The sequence below is a fragment of the Drosophila simulans genome, chromosome 3L (assembly GCF_016746395.2).
Source record: "Drosophila simulans strain w501 chromosome 3L, Prin_Dsim_3.1, whole genome shotgun sequence".
In the NCBI taxonomy this organism is placed as follows: domain Eukaryota; kingdom Metazoa; phylum Arthropoda; class Insecta; order Diptera; family Drosophilidae; genus Drosophila; species Drosophila simulans.
Genome location: NC_052522.2, coordinates 11219948 through 11244778, shown reverse-complemented (window position 1 = coordinate 11244778; position 24831 = coordinate 11219948). Strand labels below are relative to the sequence as shown.

Below are 24831 nucleotides of genomic sequence, written 5' to 3'. Positions count from 1 at the left end.
AGCGGAAACATTGCGTGCCCATGTGCTGTTCGCCAAACCAAAAAGAAAGGAAAGAACTTCGCTGGACGGGCCCAAGAAACAGCAGCAGGGATATGGTAAGAACCATGATGAAAATCGGCTAACAGGGAGACTCCGGCCATTCGTGTGCCCGGCCAGGGTGTGAAGTTTCAAGCGGCCAGAATACACGCGATTTGCCACGGGGTCAACAGTTGACTTCAGATACTGCGTACAAATATCTAGTAATCCAATATTAACGCTCAGAATGCTTTACTTCCGCCTTGCTTCACTTGGATGCATCTGGTTTGATAAGAAATTGAACTGAATATTATATTTCCTATTAGTTCCATATCTCATATATTAAGACCCCTAGTTATTTATACTAATGCCCAAGTGTACAGGAGCCACACCCAACTTGAGTGATGAGTAACTCAGAAGGGCGGGCAAATCCTTTCAAGTAGAAACTACAAGACCTACAAAAAAAAAACAAAAAACCAAAAAATCACCATGATGTGCATGATTTACGGGCTTGGGACAGATAATGTGAGAAAAGAAAAGCGAAATCCCAACGTGAATTCATTTAAATAATTAAACCATGATTCCCGCGTACACATTTGACCTTAAGAGCTGGCGAGTTAATAGCCCTCAAATTATAGCAACTTTGTATGACGGACAGGAAAATAAGAATCGAGCGTTTCGCAGCAGAACAGAATAAGAGGAATAATTAAAACGAACGAAATTAATTTGTTCCACTTCAGCCACCCGCCTAGCAAAGTCGTTTCGAACCAACATCGATTGTCGGCCATGTCTGCTTGTCTAAGCCAACTTGTCTAAGCCATGGCCCAAACAAAAAAACCGCGCGCAGTGCCATACATGATGATATAACGTATTTTCGAGGAGAATCCCGTGTGTTCCCAGTATAATGGTTTCCACTAGAATCAAACAAAGAAAACTCACACACCCTTCCATTAAATTGTTACGAAAACTACAGGGAATTTATGTAAGGGGTACACTTTGAGAAATAAATTTTTGATTTCTCAAAATATTATGGAACAATAAGTTCGAGTATTGCTTTACCAAAATCGCCTATAAGCATTTTTTGTAAGATTTAAGTTATTATAATCCTCTTTTAAATTACATATACTCTATCGTTTTTTCCAGTGCATTTAAGTCAGTCTGCCATGTAGGTATATAATAATGACTAGCCAAATTTGAAGAAACCAACGAACTAACAAGACCCCAAAACTTAAGGAGACTAAACGAAATTTCCTTCGGTTTTTTGTCAAATAATTCCGGCTAGACACCAGAGCATTTTTTGTACTGTCTACTAAATATAATATCTGATTTTACCAGGATGAGCTCCAACAAGAAGGTTGAGACGCGCCAAGAGAGCGACACCCTGGGCCCCATGGAGGTGCCCATGGATCGCTATTACGGCGCCCAGACGATGCGCTGCCTCATAAACTTTCGCATTGGCGGCGAGGAGGAGCGAATGCCGGTAAGTTCCTTGGTTCTCCTTTTAATCCATATGATATCCTAACCATTGGATACCCAATGCTACCCTGATCAGCGCCAGATAATTCAGGCCATGGGCATACTGAAGAAGGCGGCAGCCGAAACAAACCAGGAATTCGGCTTGGATCCCAAGCTGAGCACGGCCATCTCGAATGCGGCCGATGATGTGATCTCCGGAAAGCTTTACGATGAGGGTCACTTCCCACTGCCCATTTGGCAGACGGGATCGGGCACCCAGAGCAACATGAACAGCAACGAGGTTATCGGGAATAGGGCCATCGAGCTGCTGGGCGGACGTATTGGTACCAAGGACCCAGTGCATCCCAACGACCATGTGAACAAGTCGCAGAGCTCCAACGACACCTTCCCGTCGGCCATTCACATTGCGGTGGCCACTGCGCTGACCAAGGAACTCCGTCCGGCGGTTACCGCTCTGCGGGATTCACTGCAGGCCAAGTCGAATGAATGGAAGGATATCATCAAGATCGGACGCACCCACACCCAGGATGCAGTGCCGCTAACGCTGGGACAGGAGTTCAGTGGCTATGCCCAGCAGCTGACCAACGGGTTGCAGAGAATCGATGCGGTCCTGCCGCGAGTTTATCAGCTCGCACTGGGTGGAACCGCCGTGGGAACTGGATTGAATACCCGCCGAGGATTCGCCGAGAAGTGTGTGAAGCGGATTGCCCAGCTCAGTGGATTGCCATTCGTGGTGGCGCCCAATTTTTTCGAGGCCCTGGCCTGCCGAGATGCCATGGTGGAGGTGCATGGAGCGCTCAATGTCCTGGCTGTTAGCCTGATGAAGGTCACCAATGATATACGTTTCCTGGGATCAGGACCACGCTGCGGACTTGGCGAGCTGTTTCTGCCGGAGAATGAGCCGGGCAGTTCTATCATGCCCGGCAAGGTGAATCCCACGCAGTGCGAGGCCATGACCATGATCTGCGCCCAGGTGATGGGGAACCACGTGGCCGTCTCCGTCGGCGGTGCCAATGGACACTTCGAGCTGAACGTTTTCAAGCCACTGATTGCATCCAATGTGCTCCGTTCCATCAAGCTGCTGGGTAGGTTTTTATATAAAATAATGGAAATATATAGTTTAATGGGCTGTATTTTCTAGCTGATGGGTGCATCAGCTTCAATTGCAACTGCGTCAAAGGCATTAAACCCAACAAGGAGAAGCTGGCCAAGATCGTGAATGAGTCGCTAATGCTGGTGACAGCACTCAATCCGCACATTGGCTATGACAAGTCCGCCCAGATCGCCAAGGCGGCGCACAAGAATGGAACTACTCTGAAGGTGGAGGCCTTGAACGCCGGCATATCGGAGAAGGACTTCAACGAGTGGGTGCGTCCCGAGAAGATGCTGGGTCCTTCTTAGGTTTTCCGCACTTGTTCCATGTGTTACCCATTCATAAATTCTATATTGCAAAATTTAATCGTTGAATATACAATCGAGTGAAAGATGTAAACAGTTTTGGTAGCACAAGGTAGTTATGAAATTGTTGTGGACATTTTTGTTCCAATTAAATTTCAAATAACAATAGCAATCGCCTTAAAAATCTAAGATGCCACTAAAACCCATTTCTATATCCGCTGGGAAGGTCCTAATTAGGGTTCTGTAATATTGCAGGAAGATAATAGGAAGGGAATTTTGGAGAGGATGGTAGGAAACCCTGCCAGCTGAATGCGTACCAAATGAGGTCGTCAAGTCAAAGTCGAAACCCCTTACCTTTCGGTTAGGGTCGCACTCTTGTCGAGTGGAAGGGAAATCAAATTATTTTAATGATACACAAATTGATACTTTGAAACAAAAAATAACAAAAGCGAAATAAAAGTAGCTCGAAGCAATTGCGACTATTTTCTTATTTCATGGAAATGGCAGTCGTTTCAATCGAAGGGGACGTTGATGTACTCGGATTGAAGCTGCCACCGACATTAGGTGAAAATTGGATTCCCTACATTTTGCTTATTCCTTTCTATACAACCTCCTCCTCTTCCCTGGCATTTTTCTTTTTTTTTGCATTACTTCTTTCTTTTTTTCCGCATTTCCAATCCAGTTGAAGATTGGTCGGGGACAGGGTCTTTAATACCTGAAGCGAGTGCAATTGCTATTATTATGCAAATTTTTGCTTTCATTGCATGCGTGTGTTACTTTCTCATTGTTTCTTTGTTTTTTCCCCCCCTCCATTTTTTTTGTAATTTAAATGAGGGTCGTCGGTATCACTCCCTTTTCCAGTCTTGTGTCCTCGGTCCTGGCAATAATAAAAGACAATTGAAATGTCAATAGCTTACAATTGTCTGCAATAACATCCCAGGTAACCGCCGTCGTATCCGCACTGAGTTTATCATTACCTAGGGGTAGCGTATCGAACCGAGAAAAGGAAGGGTCGTCGAGTCAGGGGTACGATTACCTATAATCGAATAATGGATAATACTAGACCCGCTACCACTTTGCTTTCAAATTGCCACTACATAAGCAAACTGTCATTCCAAAGAGTTAAGGACTGCTGGTTATAGTTGTGCTGAAAGGATGGTTTCCTAGAAAAGACAACGACAATATTACCTATTTTTTAATATAAATAAATTAAAAACAAAAAACATAAAAACCAAACATTTTCTGTTTTCAATTTTAACTTTGCCATATTCAAGTTCTACACTGTTTTATTAAGTTTCAAACTTTACCACAATTCATTGATGTGGACAACAGAGTCCCTAATCAACAGCAAACAAGTCGAAATTAATATTGGGCTAAGAAACCAAGAGTTTTCAAAGCGAAATGGTTAGGTTGGGTAAATTGACGCATGTTCATCAAGGCCCAGGGCCATTAATTACGTATACGCAGCGTGGCCCAATACCACGTAGTGGGCAAATGAAGCATTCTGTTTAAGTGGCTTAGTCTAACGGTGGGATGGTTTCCGCTCGGATTACACAATCATCGTGCATGCAAATTAGGGTTGGATATCTTATTGACTTTCTGACCGCTGAGAATACTTTCGTTAAGTTTAAGGCAAGGATACGCAGTGTAGTTTCTCCGAAAAACCAAATTAAAGGCTATTAAGTAACAAAAGTTTATACTCTAAGATACAAAAACATACAACTTTTAATTTGGTAATCGGATTAAAGAGAGTTACTAGAGTTTGTAATCTTATGTGGACCTTCCACTTCGAATTTTCCTTAATCTTTAAAAATATGAACTACTCTTTTTGTATAAAGAAATAATATGTATACAAAATTAGAAATAAACAACTTTTATATTTCTGGTGCTAAATCGAATTCTTTTAACAACGATGTCTGTGTGGATCGTCGCTAAAGGAGCTTTCGTAGAAATGGTATTCGTAAACTTTTTGGCTGCAAGCTTCAAGCTGCGCCAGCGGAAACGGAAGTCCTTTTTTTTGATGTAGCAATTGAAATAGAAATGAATCACAGCATCCACAACAGCGACAACCGAAATGAGAAAAGTTGGGCAAGACTTTGGCGGAAATGTGACAAGTAAATTGAAGTACCAGCCATACAAAAGCAATGTAGTGACCCCAAAGGTCGCATTTCAAATCCAAATTGCTGCCTTTCTCTTTGACATAATCAAAATATGTTCCGGGTCTGATAGTTTTGTTTTTCATTTTGCTGTCTTTTAACTTGCTTAGCAATCGCATTATTATACCAACTGAAATTCAGGCGGAAATAATAGAATTTTGCGGTGAAAGGAAAGCGAAACGCACTTCTAGCAAAACTTAGCTATTCAATCAAGGACAAGTTGGCATCAAATTGAAAGCCACCCTCTGGCTAAAAATGAATAATAATGCTGAGAGCTTGCTAGGGCTTAGCATATAGAGGGCATTGAACCGGGTTTTCATCATTCAGGGGAGAACAAGTCACCCAATCGCCAAAGTGTCCGGTCAGAGCACACGAAGGGCAGAGACCCAGGATGGCATCCCCATCGTCACAATCTCCTCCATCGACGGGGGTCTCAATGTCCTTTCTTTGATTAAATGTTGAAAAATTGCGGACTGCGGCATAATCACAGCTCTGGTTGCTTATTTGTCCAATAAACCGGAAGCTTTTCAAAATGAGCTTTTCAAACTGCTCTTGGACTTGACAACATTGTAAGTGATGACCTTCAATGACCTTGCATCATATATGGTTGGTTTATTAATTTGAAGATTTTAATTTTATTTTGTAAGACAGTTTTGGCATGAAAATATAAACTGTTCTATGCATAATCTTGAAGTAATGTTTTTTAACCACTTTTTATAAACATTTCATTTCCCCCAGCTTTTGTGCTTTTAATAAATTATACTCAATTAATTATAGTAGCAAATCGTGAAATTGTTTTTAAGATATGAAATAAATCTGTAAATGCTTTATCTCAGTACAAAAAATCACAGATGCCAGTTTTTAGAGGGCTTCAGGGGGATGATTATACGATGCGGAACTTGACTTACTGGTGGTTGAATCCTGGGCCCCCTGTTAAGTGAATTTATAAATGGCAACAAAAAGCATAAAATTTACGGTAGAAAAATAACAATTTGAAGGAAGAAAAGCGAGAAACGCCCGTTTGGCTCTAAATTACTTGGCAGAGCTATTTGGGTATACAGAGCCTGATGACCTCATTAATTTTCAATCTGAGCCAGATTACAGTCCGCTGGCGGGAGTATGATGAATCTCTTCCAAGCCCCCACCCAATTCTAATTTATGATGATAAATGAGTTTCAATCAAGCGGCAAAAGTGAAGTTTACGGCAGCCAGTTGCCCATTTTGACCACTCGGCTCCTTAAATCACGGGATTGTACATAGAAATTTATACATAATTCGATTTGACTTTTTCCCTTGCTGGTGGTGCGAGGATTTTCATTTCAATATTTATGAATTTTTTGTGGAACATCCATTTTTTGCGCGGAAGCAAAGTTCAAAAATCAAGGGGCTTATTGATTTTGATTTGAATTCGACTCGGTAAATCTCTAATTAAGAATTTGCCTTGGCCCACATTTGCATAATCTGTACGCAATCCATTACTTCTATTTATTTATTTATCGGCTCGAAACAGAGACAGTTTGGTCACCTGCTGTTCGCAGGTATATGAAATGACCCATTTGGTGAACGAACGGCTCCTATTTATTTAAATAATCTGGCCATAATTCAAGTGACCAAGGGTAGACAACAAAAGGTACACGTATATGAATGAAAAACTTTTGAACCCTTTTCGGCGAGGAAAAATAAATGACATTGCAGGTTCGTTTTGCAATCAATTTGGAAATTCCGGTTAAAAGGCGGTAGCTCGAAAGTGTGTTTATCCCACAATTTATGGTCGATACACTTTTGGCCGAGCGTCTGCAAAGGTAATTATTGTATTATCTACCAACGGTGCGGATACGTAATAAATGCTCGGTTTAAATAGGGTGAAAAGCATGCGATAGTTTCTGTGTGCCATTTTTTTTTCAGAAATTCCATTCCATTGAATTGAAATATTAAATAAGACAAAGACGAGGACCAAGAGGGTATTTTTATTTTAACTACAGCCTCATTCTTTTGTTTTGTTTTCTCCAAAATATGCAAAATGAAAAATTCAATTTCGACCCAATCACAAAATCGGAGGCAGTAAAATATTGGCGATATGATCGTACCCATTTTTCGTGCATTTGTAGCTGGCCATGCGATTGCCAAAGTCCACGGCAACTGAAACGGATCTTTCCCGGATATAAAGGGCATAGATGAAGGCGCCCACGAAGGTGTCTCCTGCTCCCAATGCGTCCACGATGCGTTTGGGCTTGTGGGCCTTGACGTGGGTGAAGTTGCCATTGAGATCCAAGATGCCGGCACCCTGATCACCCCAAAGGACGACCACATACGGTCGCTTGAGATTGAGGCCCCAACGCATTCGCAATCGCTCGTCCAGCTGCATGCAGGCATCCTCTAGAGAAACCCAACCATTCGGTTGGGCCAGCTTCTTGGAGAATACGGCATAGTCACAGTAATCCATCAGAGGCCACATGTCATCCAGGTTATTATCAAACTCCATCGATAGCACGATCTTATCCTTCCTGTTCGCATTGTATGCCTCTATGTCCTTGACCATTGGCAATGATTTATCGAAGTATAGTGCCCGAATGTGAATCCATCCATAGTGATTTAGGTTCAGCTTCCGGAAATCATCAATGCTAACGTACGGGAAGTTATTATTGCAGTAGACAATGTTCCGCGTCTTAGTCGACTTGGTGAGAATCACGGATGAGAAGGGAGCACCCTGGTCACAGGTTGGACAGTTCTCGATAATAATGCCCCGACTCTTCAGGTCATCAACCAGAACTTGAAACACACTCCAACTGCTCAGCATTCCTAGGAACTCCACTTTGACCCCCAGATTCGCCAGAACGGTGCAGTTGTTCGAGGCCTTTCCACCGCGAATCCAGTATCCTCCAATGACCTTCTGATGTGAGTTCTCCTCGGGAAAATGCTTTATGGTCGAGACAAAGTCAATGGTCGTTGTGCCGATGCACAACACCGTCTTTTTGCCCACAGCCCAGCTCAGTTTGTGGCCATATTGAGTCATATTGAATAGCGCTTTTAAAATTTCAATTTTTTAAAATCAGTTTTCCAAAAAGTACCTGGCAGATATGATTAGAAATTTAGATTAAAAATGCTTTCCACTTCATCTCTAGCTGAGATCTACAAGTCCATACCTAACGATTCAATCATTTGTCAAGAGTTATTCGAAATCAAAAAACAAATTATGATCGATTTAAATTAAGGGTAGAGAATCGAAGAAAGAAGTGGAAGAGGATCTGGATTCGAAATCAGAGCTATAGACAATCGCCAGGATGACGCAATGGTGTGCTATCAGTGTAATGAAGGCCGTGCTCTGCGTCGGCTGCACGGAGGTGGACTACGTGACCACCATGGAGAAGGTGGACTTCCAGTGCGACAGGTGCAGCACACAGAATGGAATGCTTCAGCGCAGCGGAAGATCCTCGAATGTTAGTACGGCCCTGCGTCTGTTGGGCGCCAATGTGGAGTTGTTCGGTGTGCTCACCCGTAATCCCACCTATCGCATGATTGTGGATGATCTCGAGCAGCGCGGCATTGACATAAGCCACTGTAAATTTACGGACGAAAGTCCGCCCTTTTCCACCATTGTCCAAGATCGCTGGACTCGTCGTTGCACGGTGGTGTATTGCGACAAGCCATTTCCGTATGTCACGGCAGCGGATTTCCGCAAACTGGATCTCGATCAATACGGCTGGGTGAACTTTGAGGCACGGAGTCCACGTGAAACGTGCGATATGATACGCCTAATCCTCGATCACAACAACGGGCGGGATGAGCGGGATCGGATAGTGGTATCGCTGCAGATTTTCAATTCCTTCGAACAGGTCGTGCATCTGATTGCCATGTGCGACTATGTGTTCGTCACCAAGTATATAGCCGAGTCCAGAGGCTGGAAGTCGCCGCTGGAAGCCTGCGAGGGTGTCAATGGGCTACTGCGCATGCCAAGGGACATCAGGATCCGCAGACCCTGCATCATTGTGCCGTGGAGCAGCCTGGGAGCAGGATGCATGACCACGGAAGGGGAGTACTTCGAAGTGCCAGCCCACAAGCCCAAAAAGATCATCGATCGGGTGGGCGATAGTGATTGCTTCACGGCGGGATTCATTTATGCCGCTTTTGTGAGGCAAAGGCGATTGGCAGAGGCCGTGGACTTCGCCAATGCTGTGGCCAGCTATAAGTTGGGCTATGTGGGATTCGATTGCCTGGGTCATTTGCCGATCGACGCGGTCAAGTTGCCCGTCAGAATGAGGTGTGGCAGTGAGGTGTCCTCCGACGATGAGGATAACGGCGATCAGTTGAATAGCTGCAAGAAGCACCTGTTACGCCCGATTGAGTTCCTGCCGGACAAGTCCTCCATTGCGCCCACTGAGAAGGAAGTTCCGATCGAGACCTCGGAACCTTCTAGCTAGGAGAGCGTTTCATCTACTGCCCATCCCAAATATTCCGCGAACTTGCACCATTTAATGTATGGTTTAAAAATTTAAGTGTATTACCTTTGAGTTTAGAAGCATTTATATATATAATATTTTATAGAGCATTTATCATAAAAGTATGGATCGATTTTAGGACGTAGAGCTGGCATACCTGATTTAATCCATGCTGCTTTATTTAGATACATAAATAAGCAGGCTATAAAGGCATGGCATAATTTCTGACACAATGATTTAGTTGAGTTTCCCACTGGGTGGCAATTCGACGATGTCGCAGATAGTCCTTAGAGGAAATGGCCAAAGGAGCCTCATAGTATATGTGTGTGCAAATGGATGCTGTGGAAGAACTGTTGCCACAGCATAATTGCCACATGATTAATTCTTGAGTCAGGCGAAACTTGTCCGGGTCCGAGACCAAGATAAATGCTAATAGATATACATTTATGTAGACGTTGGGCGTTGGACAAATGTTGTGAATGGCGGAGCACGGGGGGCTGCTCGGTCATTTATCATTTCGGACAACAGGCAGGCAGGCAACAACAATTACCACGAATATAAGTGACAATTTTCATGCATTTCCCGGGCCACGCGGCGTATGAGCGATGAAGATAATTTCGGTGCGAAGCAGCACAGATTACCAGAGATGGCGATGCCAAGGCAGCTCAAATAATCCTTGGCCAGCAAATCGATAAATGTCCAACCATTTGACGTGGTTGGAGCAGGGAGCGCTTCCATCCTCCAAAAATTGCTGCATCTGGATATGGCACTTCCTCATAAAAACATGGAGCCCAGGAACTTATTTCCTTTTGGGGCTGCTGTGTCGCCGCCATGCGAATATTAACCGGAATTATGTGTCGCAAGATTGCAGCTGCCAACTTGAGGGAGAACTGCACTTAAAGTTCGTACGAAAAAATCATCTGTAAAACGCCATATCCACAGAAAATATATTTTTCACAAGAGTAGAGCAAATTTTTAAAATATTGTAGTAGAGCACTCTTAATTTAAGCTTTAGTCTTATGAATAAACCATAATATATTTTTGCATTCTAGCTTTATTTTGCAGCTGGGCTTTATTTTCTGAGTGTTTCACCCACAATCTGGGTCGGAAAAGGGCGAAGATCGAGCCGGAGACGCTTTCATTTGCCTTCCGGATTCGTTTCTGTATGTTGAATGCAACCGGCAAAAGCCAAAGAGCAAACCGACTGCACACACTAACAATGTGAACAGCGAGCGGCATTTATGTAAATTAAAAATTATTTCAGCAGTAAAAATTCAGTGGGAATTGTTTTTGGCAAGGCAACATCGTCGGCAAATTCGCACTAAAAAGGGAGAGGGTACATCCAAGGGATCAAAAATCACACTTTTGTGCCGCACTGTAAAATACCCTATTCCTTAAAAAGAAACATATTAGACGAGTTTTTCTAAAACTTTTGCTTAATTTGTATCCCTTAAAAAACTATTAATATTCATAAAGGAAAGGGGTAAATTAAGGTTTTATTTATTAGAAATTTACAGCTTACTTTGCAACCTAAGTACTTTGAACATCAACTAAAATCGTTTAAAAACTATATACATTTATAAATATTTTTTTTATATTTTGCTTCTATTAGGTATTACTTAGATTTTAGGGAAATATTCAAAAGCAACGATCCAGCAGCGTCACTGGCAACAAAATCAGCAACAATAGCTGCAAAAATAATAACAGTCATGACAATGGCCGTGGCAATTGAGAAAAACATTTGCTTTTTTAACGGCATTGGCTGTTAAGCAGATATAAAAGATAGTTATTGTTATTATTCGAGCTACACACACACAGAAACCGAAACTAAAATAGTGGTACGAAAATAGGAGAATACAAAGCTGCCTCTTGGTTTCGACTTTCGTTTATAATTTCCTCGTTTTAGAACAATGGTAATGCAGTCGGTATAAATATGATTATAAGTATGCAGAATGATACAAACTATAACATTTTAAAAATCGTCATTATCTTAATGTTTTTTTGAATGGTTCTGAATTTTAAGGATTTCTGAAGTTATATTTAAGTAAAGTTACCATACCATCTAGAATGCTAAAGCACACACAGTTGCATGCTTTTTGGAGTCCCTAGTATTTTTGAAAACTGCTCAATCCCATTTCCATACGCCCGCATCCGATTTGCGATGTCTGTGTGTGACTGCAATGGTGCATAGATTATGCAGTTGGCTTCAGTTTATGATTGGCAAATCCAATATACGCTCTGCACTTTGGCACCAGATTGGCAACCCAAAAGATGGCCGCCCGGCTGCCACTTTATGCCACTTGCACGCATATTTCGTCGGGCATGCACACACACACTGAACACAGCATGAGCACACACATACACACACGTGCACACACGTCCATAGTGCAGACACAAGATGGCGGCGCGCCCATTTCCGGCTGATGGGGCAATAGCGTGATTATCGGCAGACGGGCTGCGAAGGGCAAACCGCAGCGACAAAAAATGACTGTGTGAGGAGCCAAAAATGGAGACAGCTCGAATATTAAATACCCTTGAAACGGTATCTTCTGTCATTAAACAAGAAATGAAAATTCTATATATATTTTGTTGCATTTTTCAAGTTTTATTTTAGTTTCGAGGAATACATTTATTGAGCTACACTATTGATTCTTATTTGATTTATAAATTTATACATTTGTAGAGCTGACATACTCCGTGGAGCTTGGCGACTCCAGGAAATGAACACACACATCCAGTTGTGCAAAATTGCTGCCGCAGCAGTAAGCTGCAAAATAAGCCAAAAATATGCGTTATCAAGCTTGGCCAATATAAAAAAACGCACACACATACCCGTGCATTTTAGCCCAGCGCACAGCTGGAAAAACAACAACCTTGCACAGTGGCATTAGTCGATTGTTCTGAAAAATTGTTTGAAAATTATTAAATTATTTGCCTTATAATATTAACGTTTGCTGTTACAATTTAAATATTCCTTTTTATTATTCACAATTTTAGATAAAAGAATATATATTTTTGATACCTATTTTTCGACTACAAAAAAGGTCCTTGGACTGTTTGAACTTTGGTTTCATAGCTTTCGGACCACTGTGCACATGGCGTGTGTAAGTGGACCACTTGCATTTGAATCGCTGCTGACGCTGGCCGCCATCGCAATTTTGCATTACTTTGCATAACCAAGGGGGGCCTTCCGCCGACGGGTGGCACACATATACATACATATAGATGGGCGGAGGGAAAAGGGGGCGTTACAGTAACGCCCGACACTGTGTCTAGAAAATGGAGTTTTGCCGCTGTGCCTTTATTTAACCATAAACTGTTCTTTCATGGTCATTATGGAGGCTTCCTTTGCTGGATTCCGCACATTATTCTTATTTATCGGTGGCGCAGCAGCAAAAGAGTAGTTCAGTGGCATTGGAGGATTAACCTTTCCGTATATTACATAGTACGTTTGCTTACCATTTATATTAGCATGAGCCCGAAATCTGTTTAAATATAGCAAGACTGGCATTTATAAGTGAAAAGACTTGACTTCAATTCAACGCACTTTAAGCCATTTAATGCTTTTTGTAAAACAAATACTTTCAGTACACAGGCTGAAAATGGTTTCGGAACCAAATCTGTTTGCATTCCTCATCCATCATGGGCTGGAATCGCCCCTTCTTTTAACGAGGCTTAAAACCTAGTCGTCAATGGGTTTTCCCCCACTTTTATTGTCTTGGTTAACTCTGCTTTGATTTTGCAGCGATGGGGACGATAGAAAAGAAAAACCCTTTTTGGGGTGTTCAGGTTTAATAAGGTTTTCGCTGTTGTGCTCGAATCAATCAACAAAAACGTGGCAGATCCTTTCGCATGTTTCTCTGATTATTACGCTCATTACATAAAAAAACATTTCACTTTACTTCAGTTCACTCAGCTTTGTGCAGGAATTTGTTATTATTTTCGTGCTTGGCTGCCTTTTCACAGTTCGCCGACTAAAATGAACTTCAGTACGGACGTACGGGGCGTAACACACGTGGGGTAAAAGTCATTGGTTATCCCTTTACTCGCAGTTTTTCTTATTTTTTCTTTTAGTACCCAGTGTTCGCCAGGATCTGGGGTATATCGAAATAGGTATACACAATGGATTTCACCAGAAAATGGTGAAGGACCTGGAATAATATCATATATATCGCAAACTTGATTGTATTGCATTCCAACAACTTATTGCAAAACAACAGGGTATGTCTTATTCGGGGTTCTTTCGTTTTATGTACTTCCGTTCAATCCGTTTGAGTTTCAGTGCGTGAAAATCCTTTCAAGTCGCAAGAGGCCAACGCGCGAAATTCATTTGTTAACCCGGAAGGGATAGGATGACGTCGACTGTCGCCGATGTCGTCGTAGTCGCTGCCTAATCCACTGCAGGCGCTACCCGAACCCAAACGCAGACCCAAACCCAGGCCAAAACGGAACCGGGAGCCAGGACACAGAACTGAGGATACAGGACACAGGACCCGGGACCTGACAGTGTTTGCTTTCGCGAGAAATGATTGATGAAGGTATCGCCGAAGAGTTGAGCAAAAGAAAAATCAAAACAAAAAAATGGCAGTCGACTAATCTGGGCTGAGGAGCATGTCCTGAAAGGAAAGCCATTTAAATGCATTAAAGTACTATTTTTCAGGCTTTTATGTGTTTCCTCTAACAAGGATATCAATCATCAAGCCCTCTTCCAAAAATTAAGAAAAGAAGTACCTAAAGAAAAATCTAACATTTGTTTGTTCCAAAGTTAGGAAAATTAGGGGTCTTTAGAAATATTTTTTTTAATTACAGAAATGCACATTCAAGTTTTTAAAGGTAAAATACCCATCCAGAAATTGGCAATATTGGCAAGAGTAAATAGGCTGTTTCATTAATGAAGTAACTTCAACTAATATAACGGCTACTGATTTTGCTTACACAATTTTAAAAGCGCGTCAATAATTCAAGAATATTTTTAAGCCTCTGCTTTTTACCTTTGCTATTACATGATTTAAATAGGGACTTAAATCATCAGAGGCGTACAATGGACTGGAACGGCTTCAGCTTGAAGTGTCGATCAGGAATTCACTTTGTCCGCCTCGCAAAACTTAATTTCCCTCATGGGTTTTATGTCCCTGGACCTTTTAACGACCCCATAAAGCGATGCGTTTCCCCATCCATGTTGTCCGCTTGCCATGTTGTCCGCATCCTCCAGTTGGCCTTTTTGTCCGTCATCACCTCACCTGGTGACTGGTGTCCACTAACTGCTCGCTCTGCAGGGCTTTATTTGGTGTTTTTATGGCTAGTTACTCTCGTTTGATGGTATTAACATAATTTATGTATGAACACGAAACTACTAAGCGCACTAACAAAGTATCTATCTCTCATTCTGCTGGCAGTTGTACAAAGGGAAAAGGATCAGTGATGGGAAAAGTGAGGGTACTTGCCACATACTTTATGAATTTTATATATTTTTTAATATTTACTAATTAATGTGTACATTGTTAACTAAGCTACAGAATGAATGTGAATGAATGAATGCATCCCTATTGTGCTCACAGAATATTTCCTTCCATCATGAATTTAGTTCTTGCTTATAACACATTGTGGTAAAAAAACATGTTAAAGTTTTCCCATCACTAAGAGGGACACTTGATGTTTTTAGAGCCAAGGTAATAAAGCAATCGACTCTTGGTTAATTGCTGCCACTCAGAGTAAACAATGCCCGGGATGAAGTGGGACCACGAGGATTTGGGATTGGCGACAGCACAGATGGATGGGTTAATGGATTTTCCTGTGGGATGGTGACTTTTAATTGAATCCAAGGTGGAAAACTCTGGCGATGCTAGATTTCATCCCGCCGTGCTTTTTACCCTGCTTATCACCATATTCAAATTAGCGGGGACAACCCGGAATGCGATAATAGAATGTGCCACCACGGCCACCCCACGGCATTCCAAAAAACCAGTGTAATAAAAGAGTCCAAAAATACGTAAACATTTTTCGTTCATTTAATTTTACGATATGCAAAGCATTCATAAAAAGCGCAACGGCAACTACGTCGGCAAATATTCTAATAAAAAGACGAGTGCCCACCAAGCACCAAAACAACAAAATGTGTTCCAACTTCCGTTTCCGCTTCGCCATTGGCATCGGCGGGTTGTCCCTAAGGATTGACAGTGGGCAAAACACACTTAATAATCAAATATATATAATATATATATTATATTAAGGAAGATACAATTTATTAAAATAAGTAGTTATCAATTCTTTTAAAATTTTAACTAATTTTAGATTTTTTAGATTATTTTTGGCAATGTTTTTTTTTATATATTTGCCCCACTGTTAAGTGGGTGACCAAGCCGGCATTTTTGAACACATGCCCGTTAAGGTTTAGAGCATACACGTAGCATAGCCTCTCTTGCACACAGGACTATGTACATATGTATATGGTCTATATAGAACGCAGTCATAATCGTAAACAATTGACGGCGACCGCGACATTTTATAGCCAGAGCCATGTACTTGCCGAGTGGTTAATGGTAATGGCCGGCGGAAGGTCCGGCGGTTGTGTGGCCATTGGGCGTTTTGGCGGACGGACAACGTCGCGGACACGGACACGGACACTCGGGCATAAATTAAAGCGCCGTTAAGCATAAGCTCGCCCAATTACCAAAGTATCCTTGGCCATTATATTTACGGATTTATTATTGTGTTGACTGCCATTCAACGGAACTGCACCCACCGCCATGCGCCCGATAAAATATATACATATATGTACATATATATAAAAAAAATGGGTGGGTGGCATGCATGCATGCAGGGATGTCTTATCAGCTCTTTGTCATTTGTCATGTTAATTTAATGATTTTTCCCTACTGACTGTTCGTCCTTTTACGCCCACCTTTTCGATTATATACTTTACCAGCTCACAGTGCTGCTCCTAGCCAACTTTTATTGATCTGTATATATTGAGATGAGGCTAAAATGCGAAGGTGTTAAATAGCTGAAATGGCATAAATATTAAATGAGAGCATTAAATATCTTTTATTACTAAACAAGGTGTTCAACATTTTAACTTCATTACTTGGTGGTCAAGACCTAAGACTAAATTAACATTCAATAGTGTATAAGCATGTTTTGACCATTTTAGTGGCGCATCACTGTTGGCAGTAAATAGGTATACTATGTGTATAATTTATGCTTTATGTGCGTGTCTCTGGTACCGTAAGCAAATACATGTAATCATCAGGGTTGTCAACTCGTATGACGTTGAAGTAAACGTAGCATGCGAGCTTTGGTTTAACTTGAGACACAATCGCAGCCATTTCAGGATTTTACTTTAATTAAGAGCCCAAAGTATGTAAAATAGCTTTTAAACTGGCTACTCTTTTGATTCTGTTGCTTAAATACTTTAACTGAAAAAAAAAACGAATGAAATGAAAGCAAGTTATAATTAGTAGGCGAGACTTTTATTGTTTTCGATGGCCGGGAAAAGCGTTGAAAAAAGCCTGCTGCTAATTTAGATTCCAGATGCTTGGCTGCCATCGTAGCATCATTTTGCCATCGCAATTCTGCCTCAAACTGAACGAGCATCTTCTTGCTGGCTGTGTTCGTTTAATTAATGCGAAATCTAATTGAAAAACTGATACTCTGCCTGCTGGCTGCCACATTTGTGCGTGTACGCGTACGACTGACTATCTTCAGTGTTAATTGAAATTTAATCTAGCCAACACGAACGGAGACGAAGACGGTACTGCGATGTGATGAGAATGGGAATAGCAATTGAAATGGGACTGGGAATGGGAGTGCACTGTGAGAAATTATGAGTTATCTTAAGTCACTGCAGTACAGCACACCCTATACTCGGCTCTTTTTCCCTTGGCAGTATTTTCAATTTAAATGCATATAATCATATATTTTTTCTTTCTGTGCACAAATGGGAATGCGAACAGGCAGCAGCAGCACGGGATGTATTTATCGGCAGCGTCAACGGCGGCACAGATTAGAAACATTTTGTGTGGCTAAATGGCCTGAGTATCTCATGGATACGGATGCAGAGAGTGGCAGCTTTCCCTTCTCCGATTTTGTTCCCAGCCCAGTTGAGAACTTTTCTCCGCCGCCTGCTGATTGCAGCCCATCCACCACTCGACTCGAACCCCACTTACCTGTCCGCTTTTTGGCCCGGTCTGGTCTCCACTGGCCAGGTCAGTTGTATTTGCTGTGCAATTGGCGATTGGCGCTTGGAGCGTTGTCGCCATCGAAGTCCTGTTTGCCGGCGTATCTATTCCACACTCAGAAAAAATATAAGTTGCTATGTTAATATTCGATTTCAGTCTTCAAAAAAAGAAGTAAAAACTAAATGCAAATCTGGTTACTTTACCAAGGAGTCACCTTAGAATCATCTGAGTTCAATATCGGCTACATGCTCAGCTAGAAAATCATTTAGTTTTGTCTTGATTAGTGCCTGATAATTTTCTTGACTGTAGGCCCAATCCCAATCTCAGTCGACGACTCTGTCGCCGTCGTCGGCTTTTCTTTAATTTATTTTGTCTCCTCATGCAACGTGGCTGCAATCGAAGCCAACTGAAGCTCACTGTCGAAGGCTAACAATGTCGGCTTGTTGCATTTCTTTAATTTATTTGAGTTGCGATTCATTTGCAGCACTTTGGGCGCTTTCGCATGTCTAGTTTTTTTTTCTGTTGCAACCAAGGCTGCCATATTGGGTTGCATTTTAGTGCAACAATCGATCAACAGTACAGTGTTCGCATTCGGTGGTTCATCTACAGTGGCCACACTGACCAATTTATGCAAACTCACTTTTGCCACCAATTAAAATTTATTCGAAACTGAAACCATGAGCGCTACTATTATTAGCAAACTTTAAACAATGGATGGGGAGTCTCTGGTAGTTAGTTACAGAAATTTAAGAGATATCTATATAAATATTTAACGAGAAGCATTTTCTGCAATATATTTGGGTTGATGTTGCCTGAATTGATACATGGGAAAACAACTTTTTGACATTGTCCTTCGATTTTTCCCCAAAAGTGATATCCAATATTTCCCATCTTCCGCCTAGCCAAAAACTAAATCAATCGGCGGATTATGTAACTGCAACGAAAACTAAAACCGCTCCGATGAATTGGCTGCTTACGTGACCAGTCGAATGTCTACCCAAAAAAAAAAAGAAAAACTGCAAAATATCAGATACAGCCCTCCTCCCGGTTTTCCTACCCCTTTACCTGCCATTTTCCGCCGTCGAACTGCCACGAACTGTTGAGCAGTCGAATCTTATTTGATTATAACGCTGAACGCCGAGTTCGCTGGCCGTTCATGAACTACAAAAGCCGCTGGCTGCGTTTCGTTTAGCGTTGCACTGCACTGAGAACAAAAAATTATATTTGAAAACACTTATATTCATTAGATCTAATTTAATTAACAAAGCTTTAAGAAAAAGCTTTATAGAAAAATGAACGAGTTGAGTAGTGAAAATATCTTCTTTTCGCATAGGGATTTAATCAAGACAAGCTAGTTACGAGATAATTAACTGGAAGTACAGCATTTCGCCCAAGTACACTATTTGTATTTATTTTGGTTTCAGTGCAACATGGCCTCGATGCGGTTGTTGGCTCTTGCTACCGCACTCACACTTTAGCACTCGCATCAAAGTATCTTTCGGATGCAAAGGCGAAACGCACTGCGCCGAAAACGTGTGCGTTTTGCATTGCAACAGAAGTTGATTGTAAGGCATAACCGACTGGGTAATTCCCTAAGTATAACATCTTAGAAAATGAAGTTCTCCATATTTTATTCAAGAAGATAACTATTATTTGCCAAAAGTTAATATTATTGAATTACTTATTTTTGTATAATATGTATAATATAATACAATATTCTACTACAATGGCATAACATTTTTATATATATTATATATTTATGTTATACATTTTTTATTCTTCATGTAAAGTCAACTATATTCGGTAGAGAAGTGCACTCAAACTGGCAATTTGAAGGCAACGACATCGTTCGACGGCCTAGAAGTTTTGCTCGCCAAACAGAAAAAATTGTTTAAAAATTCTACAAAAAAGCAAACACAAAACATGCTTTACAGCAATGCAATTTGGTGCTTGTTTGCTTTGCATTTTTCTCCCGGTTTTTGTTTTGATAAATGGGTGCAGTACTTTTATTTATGCATCTCGTGTGTGTCTCACGCTAAAATAATTATCTGCATTGCATTTCTGAGAGACACATATTTCAAAATTTGCAGGCGGGCTGGCAGAAAAGATTCTCGTTTGTAAAGCATTTGCAAATTGATATTGATTAAAGACCATTGGTATGAAAATCAAACTAAAATTTAGCCATTCAGCTCATTAAAAGTTTAAAGTCATTTTAATTTATTTCAATGCATGTTTATTAATATTGTTTAGGTTAACAGAAACAGCATTATTATACTACGTACATATAAACAAAGGTATTAATGTCGCTGGTTGAGAGATGAGGTGCATACACGATATCAATTTTATGCGTTTGTTCCATTTTGTAGTATCAGCAATCGCAGGCGCTTGCATCCTGAACTGTGGACGGTCTTCATAGCTTCCTGAAGGACAAAGGTCTCCTTCTTGCTGGTGAGAATACGGCGCTCATTCCTTAGCTCACTGGCCAGACAATCCAGAAGATCATACTCATTGAAGAACCGAAAGTTTACGATGGTCGTCTCCGTTGGCAGTTCCTGCAGCAACTCGAACTGCTCCCAGTACAGATTTGTTTCCAGATTGAAGACGTAAATGACCAGGACCGTTTGATTCCCTTTTGGTTCACCCTCCCGTTCCAATAGCAATCGATTGTAGATGGGCACCAGTCCGTGATCACAGGTCGTCAGATTGTCGATGATCAGCAGATTCACACCGCACTCGGAAAGTCCATCGGCAAACTGCCGGATCAGTCGGAATTTACTCGATTCATCCGGCACTTGGGTGCTCCAGGAGTAGGAGTGAGCGTTTCTCGGCCAGGGAAAACACTGGCGTAGTGTATCTGCCGCTAGAGTCTTTCCCACGCCCGGAGGTCCTAGTAGAGCCACCGACCGGAAACGACCCGAACCGCTCAGCGCCTTCTCCATGCGAGCCAGTGCATGCTCCTGATTCAGGACCACCCTGCTCATATACCGAAAGATCGCCCCCAAGTCCAGAGCCTCGGGACTGCAGAAAGTATTCTAAATTGGGTAGAATTATAAGAACATGATTTTATTTGAAGTAAACGGTATCAAAGTCCTTACTTTATTATGCACATACAAGTCTCCTGAGAGGTAATCCTCCTGCTCCAAGCCAAGCAGTCTAAGGAAACCCAACCAAAGGCCTTCCTTACGTGTTGCGGGATAATCCATCTGCTCGGTGGACATCTTCATTCCGAGGAAGAATATTAGGATAACCCCCAGTGCTATCGTCACCACGATGGAAAGTCCGTGAAGGAGCTGTGATAGGCGGTTCGAACGCAGTCGTTCACGATAACGCTGGCAGCTGGTTCTCCGCAGGATGCCCCTTAGCCTGGGATCCTCCTCCTCATCGGAAAAGTCACCACCATGGTGAAGCAGATACCGCCGGCGGTTCCATTGGCAATTTAGCTTAGAGGACGGCATTTCAGTTTCTGGTTGCATTTGATTCGTATATACACACTATGTTAATTTTATAAAATTACTTTTGAATGCAGCTCCAGAATTTGTTTAATGCTGTTCGTGTCTTTTGTGTGAGCAACAATATGAATTTGGTTTGACACATCTAATAGTATTGAATTTTTGGCTAATTTTGACTGTTTGATCAAAGAACCCATAGAAAAATCCAAAGAAAAACCTATATTCATTGTTATTGTAAATGATTTAAATGTTAGAAATCTTTAATCTTTTAATGTTTTATTGCTACAATTTCTACCAACGATTCCGCAGACTCAAGAACAGATTGTAAAAAGCGATTTGGAAGCGAACTCAGCGGATTGAAAGCGCTTACTCATCATTATCGGACATTGGCAATCAGCTGATTTGGAGCAGCAAAGACGATCATTACCATTACGCTGGTGATTAACCCCGCACCCAGACCCCAACTACAGTACAACCGGCAACTGGGCCATCATGGTTCGTTCGAAAGCAGCTGGAAGATCTAGCGATCATGGTTACCAAACCAACCCAAACCAAACCGAACTGAACCGAGCCGAGGTAAGCCAAGCAGACCCACTAGACTCACTAGACCCACCAGACCAATCCAAGCCAAGTCGAGAAGAGACAAGAGACAACCAGGGACAAGACAAAGCCGTGGACAGCCAGACAATCAGCCAGCCAAGCCAGGCAGCTATTTTGGTGCTTGGCAACAAACATGGCTCAAAATGTACGGGACACATCAGTAAGTATTCGTAAGCCAACAATAGGCAAAATTGAGGAAGCCAACTCAACTGCAATAGTCACTATCCTATGCTCTTTTCTAACTCCATTTCAAATATTTGAAAGAATTACTGGGAAAATGTGATGTTTTAAGTATTATTTAAAAATTAATATTGAATAAATATAAATATGAGATACTAAATAAATTTTGTTTGATAACATTCTATATCTTTCGAAATATATACAGTATACTCAATATTTAGAATATTCCAATATTTAAAAATTCCTAATAAAAAGGCAGCTCTCCTTTGAGTTCTCAATGTAAGGGTATTCAATTAGTCGTGGCCTTGCGAAGCGACTCCATCAGACATGTAAAAACTCAGTGCCGTAACGGTTTATGAAAATCAAGTTGGGCGACTTGCAAAAGTGTCTTCATAAATCAGTCAACGCTCTGGGTACGAGCGTCAGCTGTCAGGCGGAGATCACTTGGAGCTGTGGAGCTGTGGAGTTTTGTCTTGGTGCTGCGGTTCGGTTGGGTTCACCGGTAATTACTCCAAGCCCCCCAGTCCCACACTCATTCGATGCCCCTCAATCGCAGTTTGGGTGCCATTATGCTCTCTACATGACGTGACACGGGGGAAAGCTTTTGGGCAGGGTAAGAGTTAGTTGGCTCTAGAAACCGACTTTTACCAACGCCCAGTGATGCCGAATATTAATGGCTAGAAATCTTACCAAATTTATAATAAATTTATAATAACCAAAAAAATGTTTAGCTTTACTTGTATAATAAATAAAATATTAAAAAATATTTCAAAAATTACTTCTTTTGGTTATCAGCTGAGGTTCTAAGCCATGTAACATATATAAAAACACTTAAATTCAGTTAAGAATCAACTAAGTATTTTTGAATTTGAAAGTCGAAATGCCAACTCTATTGCGGATGGATAAAGAGGCATTCAGATGGGTTCGGGTCTTGCCATATGATTTTGACAGCCCAGCTCCGAGTTGAAGTTGAGGTTGAAGATGGGTTTGGTTTTGGCCCGGTCTGGTTCGTCAGTCAGCTGCTGAGTCAGCTGTTATAATTGTTGGCAAAGCGGAGAAGTTTTTGCCAGTGAAACGCTGCTGGTGTGTGAGTGAAACTTTTATGGAAAATTACCAACTTCAATTGGCATTAGACAGTACCCATTGTGGCTAAAGCATAAATTAAGTCACCCTCTTTTGGCTTTCGGTGTCGCTTATAAAATTTATTTAACAAATGAACCGTACTATGATGACTAGTAACATTTTTCATACGTTTACCATATATGTAGATATAACATATCCTACGATCTATTTCATACTTCTTTCTCCAGAATCAGAAAACGTTACGCTTAAGTACTTCTTATTAACCAGCAAGTCATTCAAAATTTTCCATTCCAGCCATTAAAACTATAAGTACACATAAAACTACATTTCTTCAGTCATTTGGCTAGGAGCTTAGTACTTTTGTAAGATTAGTTGAAGTAGTTATAGTTCTCTATACTAAATATATACAGTAACTTAAAATAATACCATATACCTAATAGATTTTATGAATTAAATGTAGGCACTAGAAATTTAAGATTCCAGGATCTTTAGACTCTTATCACTAAAATATATTAAGTCTTTGGAAGAGTTAAACTTTGTCGGCCAAGCTGAAACTAACAACCACTTTGAGTAGATACTTATTGTTTAAAGCCACCAACTTAATTTATCTATCAGCTTGTTTCGAAGACTAGCCAACTATTATGGGACATTTCGCTAAGAGATGCAGATCTGCGGATTGCCGGCTATTGTGCTGAAAATTGCAGGCGAAGAGGCCAAAACTGGCCAAACTGGTTGTCGGAGGTTGGTTTTCAGTTTTTTTCGTATTTTTTTGTTTTTGCTTTTAGTGTGGTGAGGCCCACTACTGGAGTTACACACACTCAATACCGCCCGTACACCCCAGGCACTCCCCTTAAGTTTTTTATATATATATATATTTTTTTTTTTATTTTTTTAACGCCTCGTCCGCTGCGTTGTTTACGTTTAGCGTGGATTTCTTCATTCCACGCTGGTTTGTTTTGATTTAAAAAAGGTTGGGCTAGAAAAACTGGATGGCCTGTTTGGTTGTTCTTGGGCTTAAGATATTTGGATATTGTTTTTGTGCTGTGCCTACTATATTTTCCCCACCCCGCCAGCCGACGTCTTTATCTGCGATGCTTTATTATTTCAAGTAGTACCGCTGAACTTGTTTGTTCATTCTGCTCTTTGTCCCACAAAGCACAGCGAATTCTCCTCGGTTCGCTGGGAAGAAACCGGCAACTTTCAGACCAGCGGAGCAACCCATAGAATCCGAATCCGAATCCGCTGTTTGCCTGCCTGCGTAATGAGTTCCCATTTGCAGAGCCCTTTTAACCACTGGCCTATTTGGAACCCTTTTGCCTAATTGAAATTCATGGCAAGTTAATCCCAGCCGGCAGAAGAAGCACCTACGACTGTTGGTTGTTTGCTATTTGCGCAGCTAGTTTTTGGGCAGCGTCATTGAAAACGTAAAAAAAGTTGTAATAATATTCGAAACATTATTAATACTTCTAAGAGGGCTACAAAATAATAATAATGTAGCATTTTGAATGCGATTGAATGATACAATACTCGTGTGAATCGATTTCTGGTGTTCTTGTAATGAATATCCCTGAATGGGGTACGAACCAATGATGATCTTGTACAAACGATACAGTCAAGTGCGTTCCATATGGAATGCGGAACCGAAAAATTTTGGGTCTTTTGGGGAGGCTTTAATTATACTTTGGGGAGATAAGGTCCCCCATTCAAACACTTGTTGTTTTCGAAAATGGTTCGATAGGGAGAAAGCATAAAATAAATAGCTGGAATCAAGTTGAAGGCAATGAATAAAACATTTTTAAAGTGTTCTCCATTATAAAAAGTACACTCGAAGAATATGTAAGCCAAACTGTTGAAAAACTTG

At 41.2% G+C, this 24831-nt stretch overlaps 4 protein-coding genes across 4 annotated transcripts; 2 read left to right on the top strand and 2 right to left on the bottom strand.

Moving 5' to 3' along the window:
• Positions 1-863: 863 nt before the first annotated feature.
• Positions 864-3002, top strand: LOC6737662 (probable fumarate hydratase, mitochondrial). Its single transcript, XM_016169771.3, has 3 exons — positions 864-1495; positions 1568-2576; positions 2633-3002. The coding sequence occupies exons 1-3, from the start codon at positions 1352-1354 to the stop codon at positions 2890-2892; spliced, it is 1413 nt and encodes a 470-aa protein (XP_016031425.1). The 5' UTR covers positions 864-1351; the 3' UTR covers positions 2893-3002.
• A 3974-nt stretch (positions 3003-6976) lies between these two features.
• LOC6737661 (ketohexokinase) lies at positions 6977-8150 on the bottom strand. The gene has a single exon (XM_002084457.4). It carries the CDS (start codon positions 8056-8058, stop codon positions 7090-7092), a length of 969 nt encoding a protein of 322 aa, XP_002084493.1. The 5' UTR covers positions 8059-8150; the 3' UTR covers positions 6977-7089.
• A 33-nt stretch (positions 8151-8183) lies between these two features.
• Positions 8184-9553, top strand: LOC6737660 (ketohexokinase). The gene has a single exon (XM_002084456.4). The coding sequence runs from the start codon at positions 8327-8329 to the stop codon at positions 9461-9463; it is 1137 nt and encodes a 378-aa protein (XP_002084492.1). The 5' UTR covers positions 8184-8326; the 3' UTR covers positions 9464-9553.
• A 10321-nt stretch (positions 9554-19874) lies between these two features.
• On the bottom strand, positions 19875-21274 carry LOC6737659. Its single transcript, XM_016171311.3, has 2 exons — positions 20754-21274; positions 19875-20690 (listed from the first exon to the last, which is right to left on the bottom strand). The coding sequence occupies exons 1-2, from the start codon at positions 21129-21131 to the stop codon at positions 20001-20003; spliced, it is 1068 nt and encodes a 355-aa protein (XP_016031424.1). The 5' UTR covers positions 21132-21274; the 3' UTR covers positions 19875-20000.
• Positions 21275-24831: the final 3557 nt, after the last annotated feature.

What these genes read in the sequence shown, in the direction of transcription:
- LOC6737662 (XM_016169771.3), top strand. Translation starts at nt 1,352, where the DNA reads ATGAGCTCCAACAAGAAGGTTGAGACGCGCCAAGAGAGCGACACCCTG. An exon ending in GCGAGGAGGAGCGAATGCCG is followed by an intron (nt 1,496 to 1,567) that starts GTAAGTTCCTTG and finishes TACCCTGATCAG; the next exon opens with CGCCAGATAATTCAGGCCAT. An exon ending in CCGTTCCATCAAGCTGCTGG is followed by an intron (nt 2,577 to 2,632) that starts GTAGGTTTTTAT and finishes TGTATTTTCTAG; the next exon opens with CTGATGGGTGCATCAGCTTC.
- LOC6737661 (XM_002084457.4), bottom strand. Translation starts at nt 8,058, where the DNA reads ATGACTCAATATGGCCACAAACTGAGCTGGGCTGTGGGCAAAAAGACG.
- LOC6737660 (XM_002084456.4), top strand. Translation starts at nt 8,327, where the DNA reads ATGACGCAATGGTGTGCTATCAGTGTAATGAAGGCCGTGCTCTGCGTC.
- LOC6737659 (XM_016171311.3), bottom strand. Translation starts at nt 21,131, where the DNA reads ATGCAACCAGAAACTGAAATGCCGTCCTCTAAGCTAAATTGCCAATGG. An exon ending in ACTTGTATGTGCATAATAAA is followed by an intron (nt 20,691 to 20,753) that starts GTAAGGACTTTG and finishes TACCCAATTTAG; the next exon opens with AATACTTTCTGCAGTCCCGA.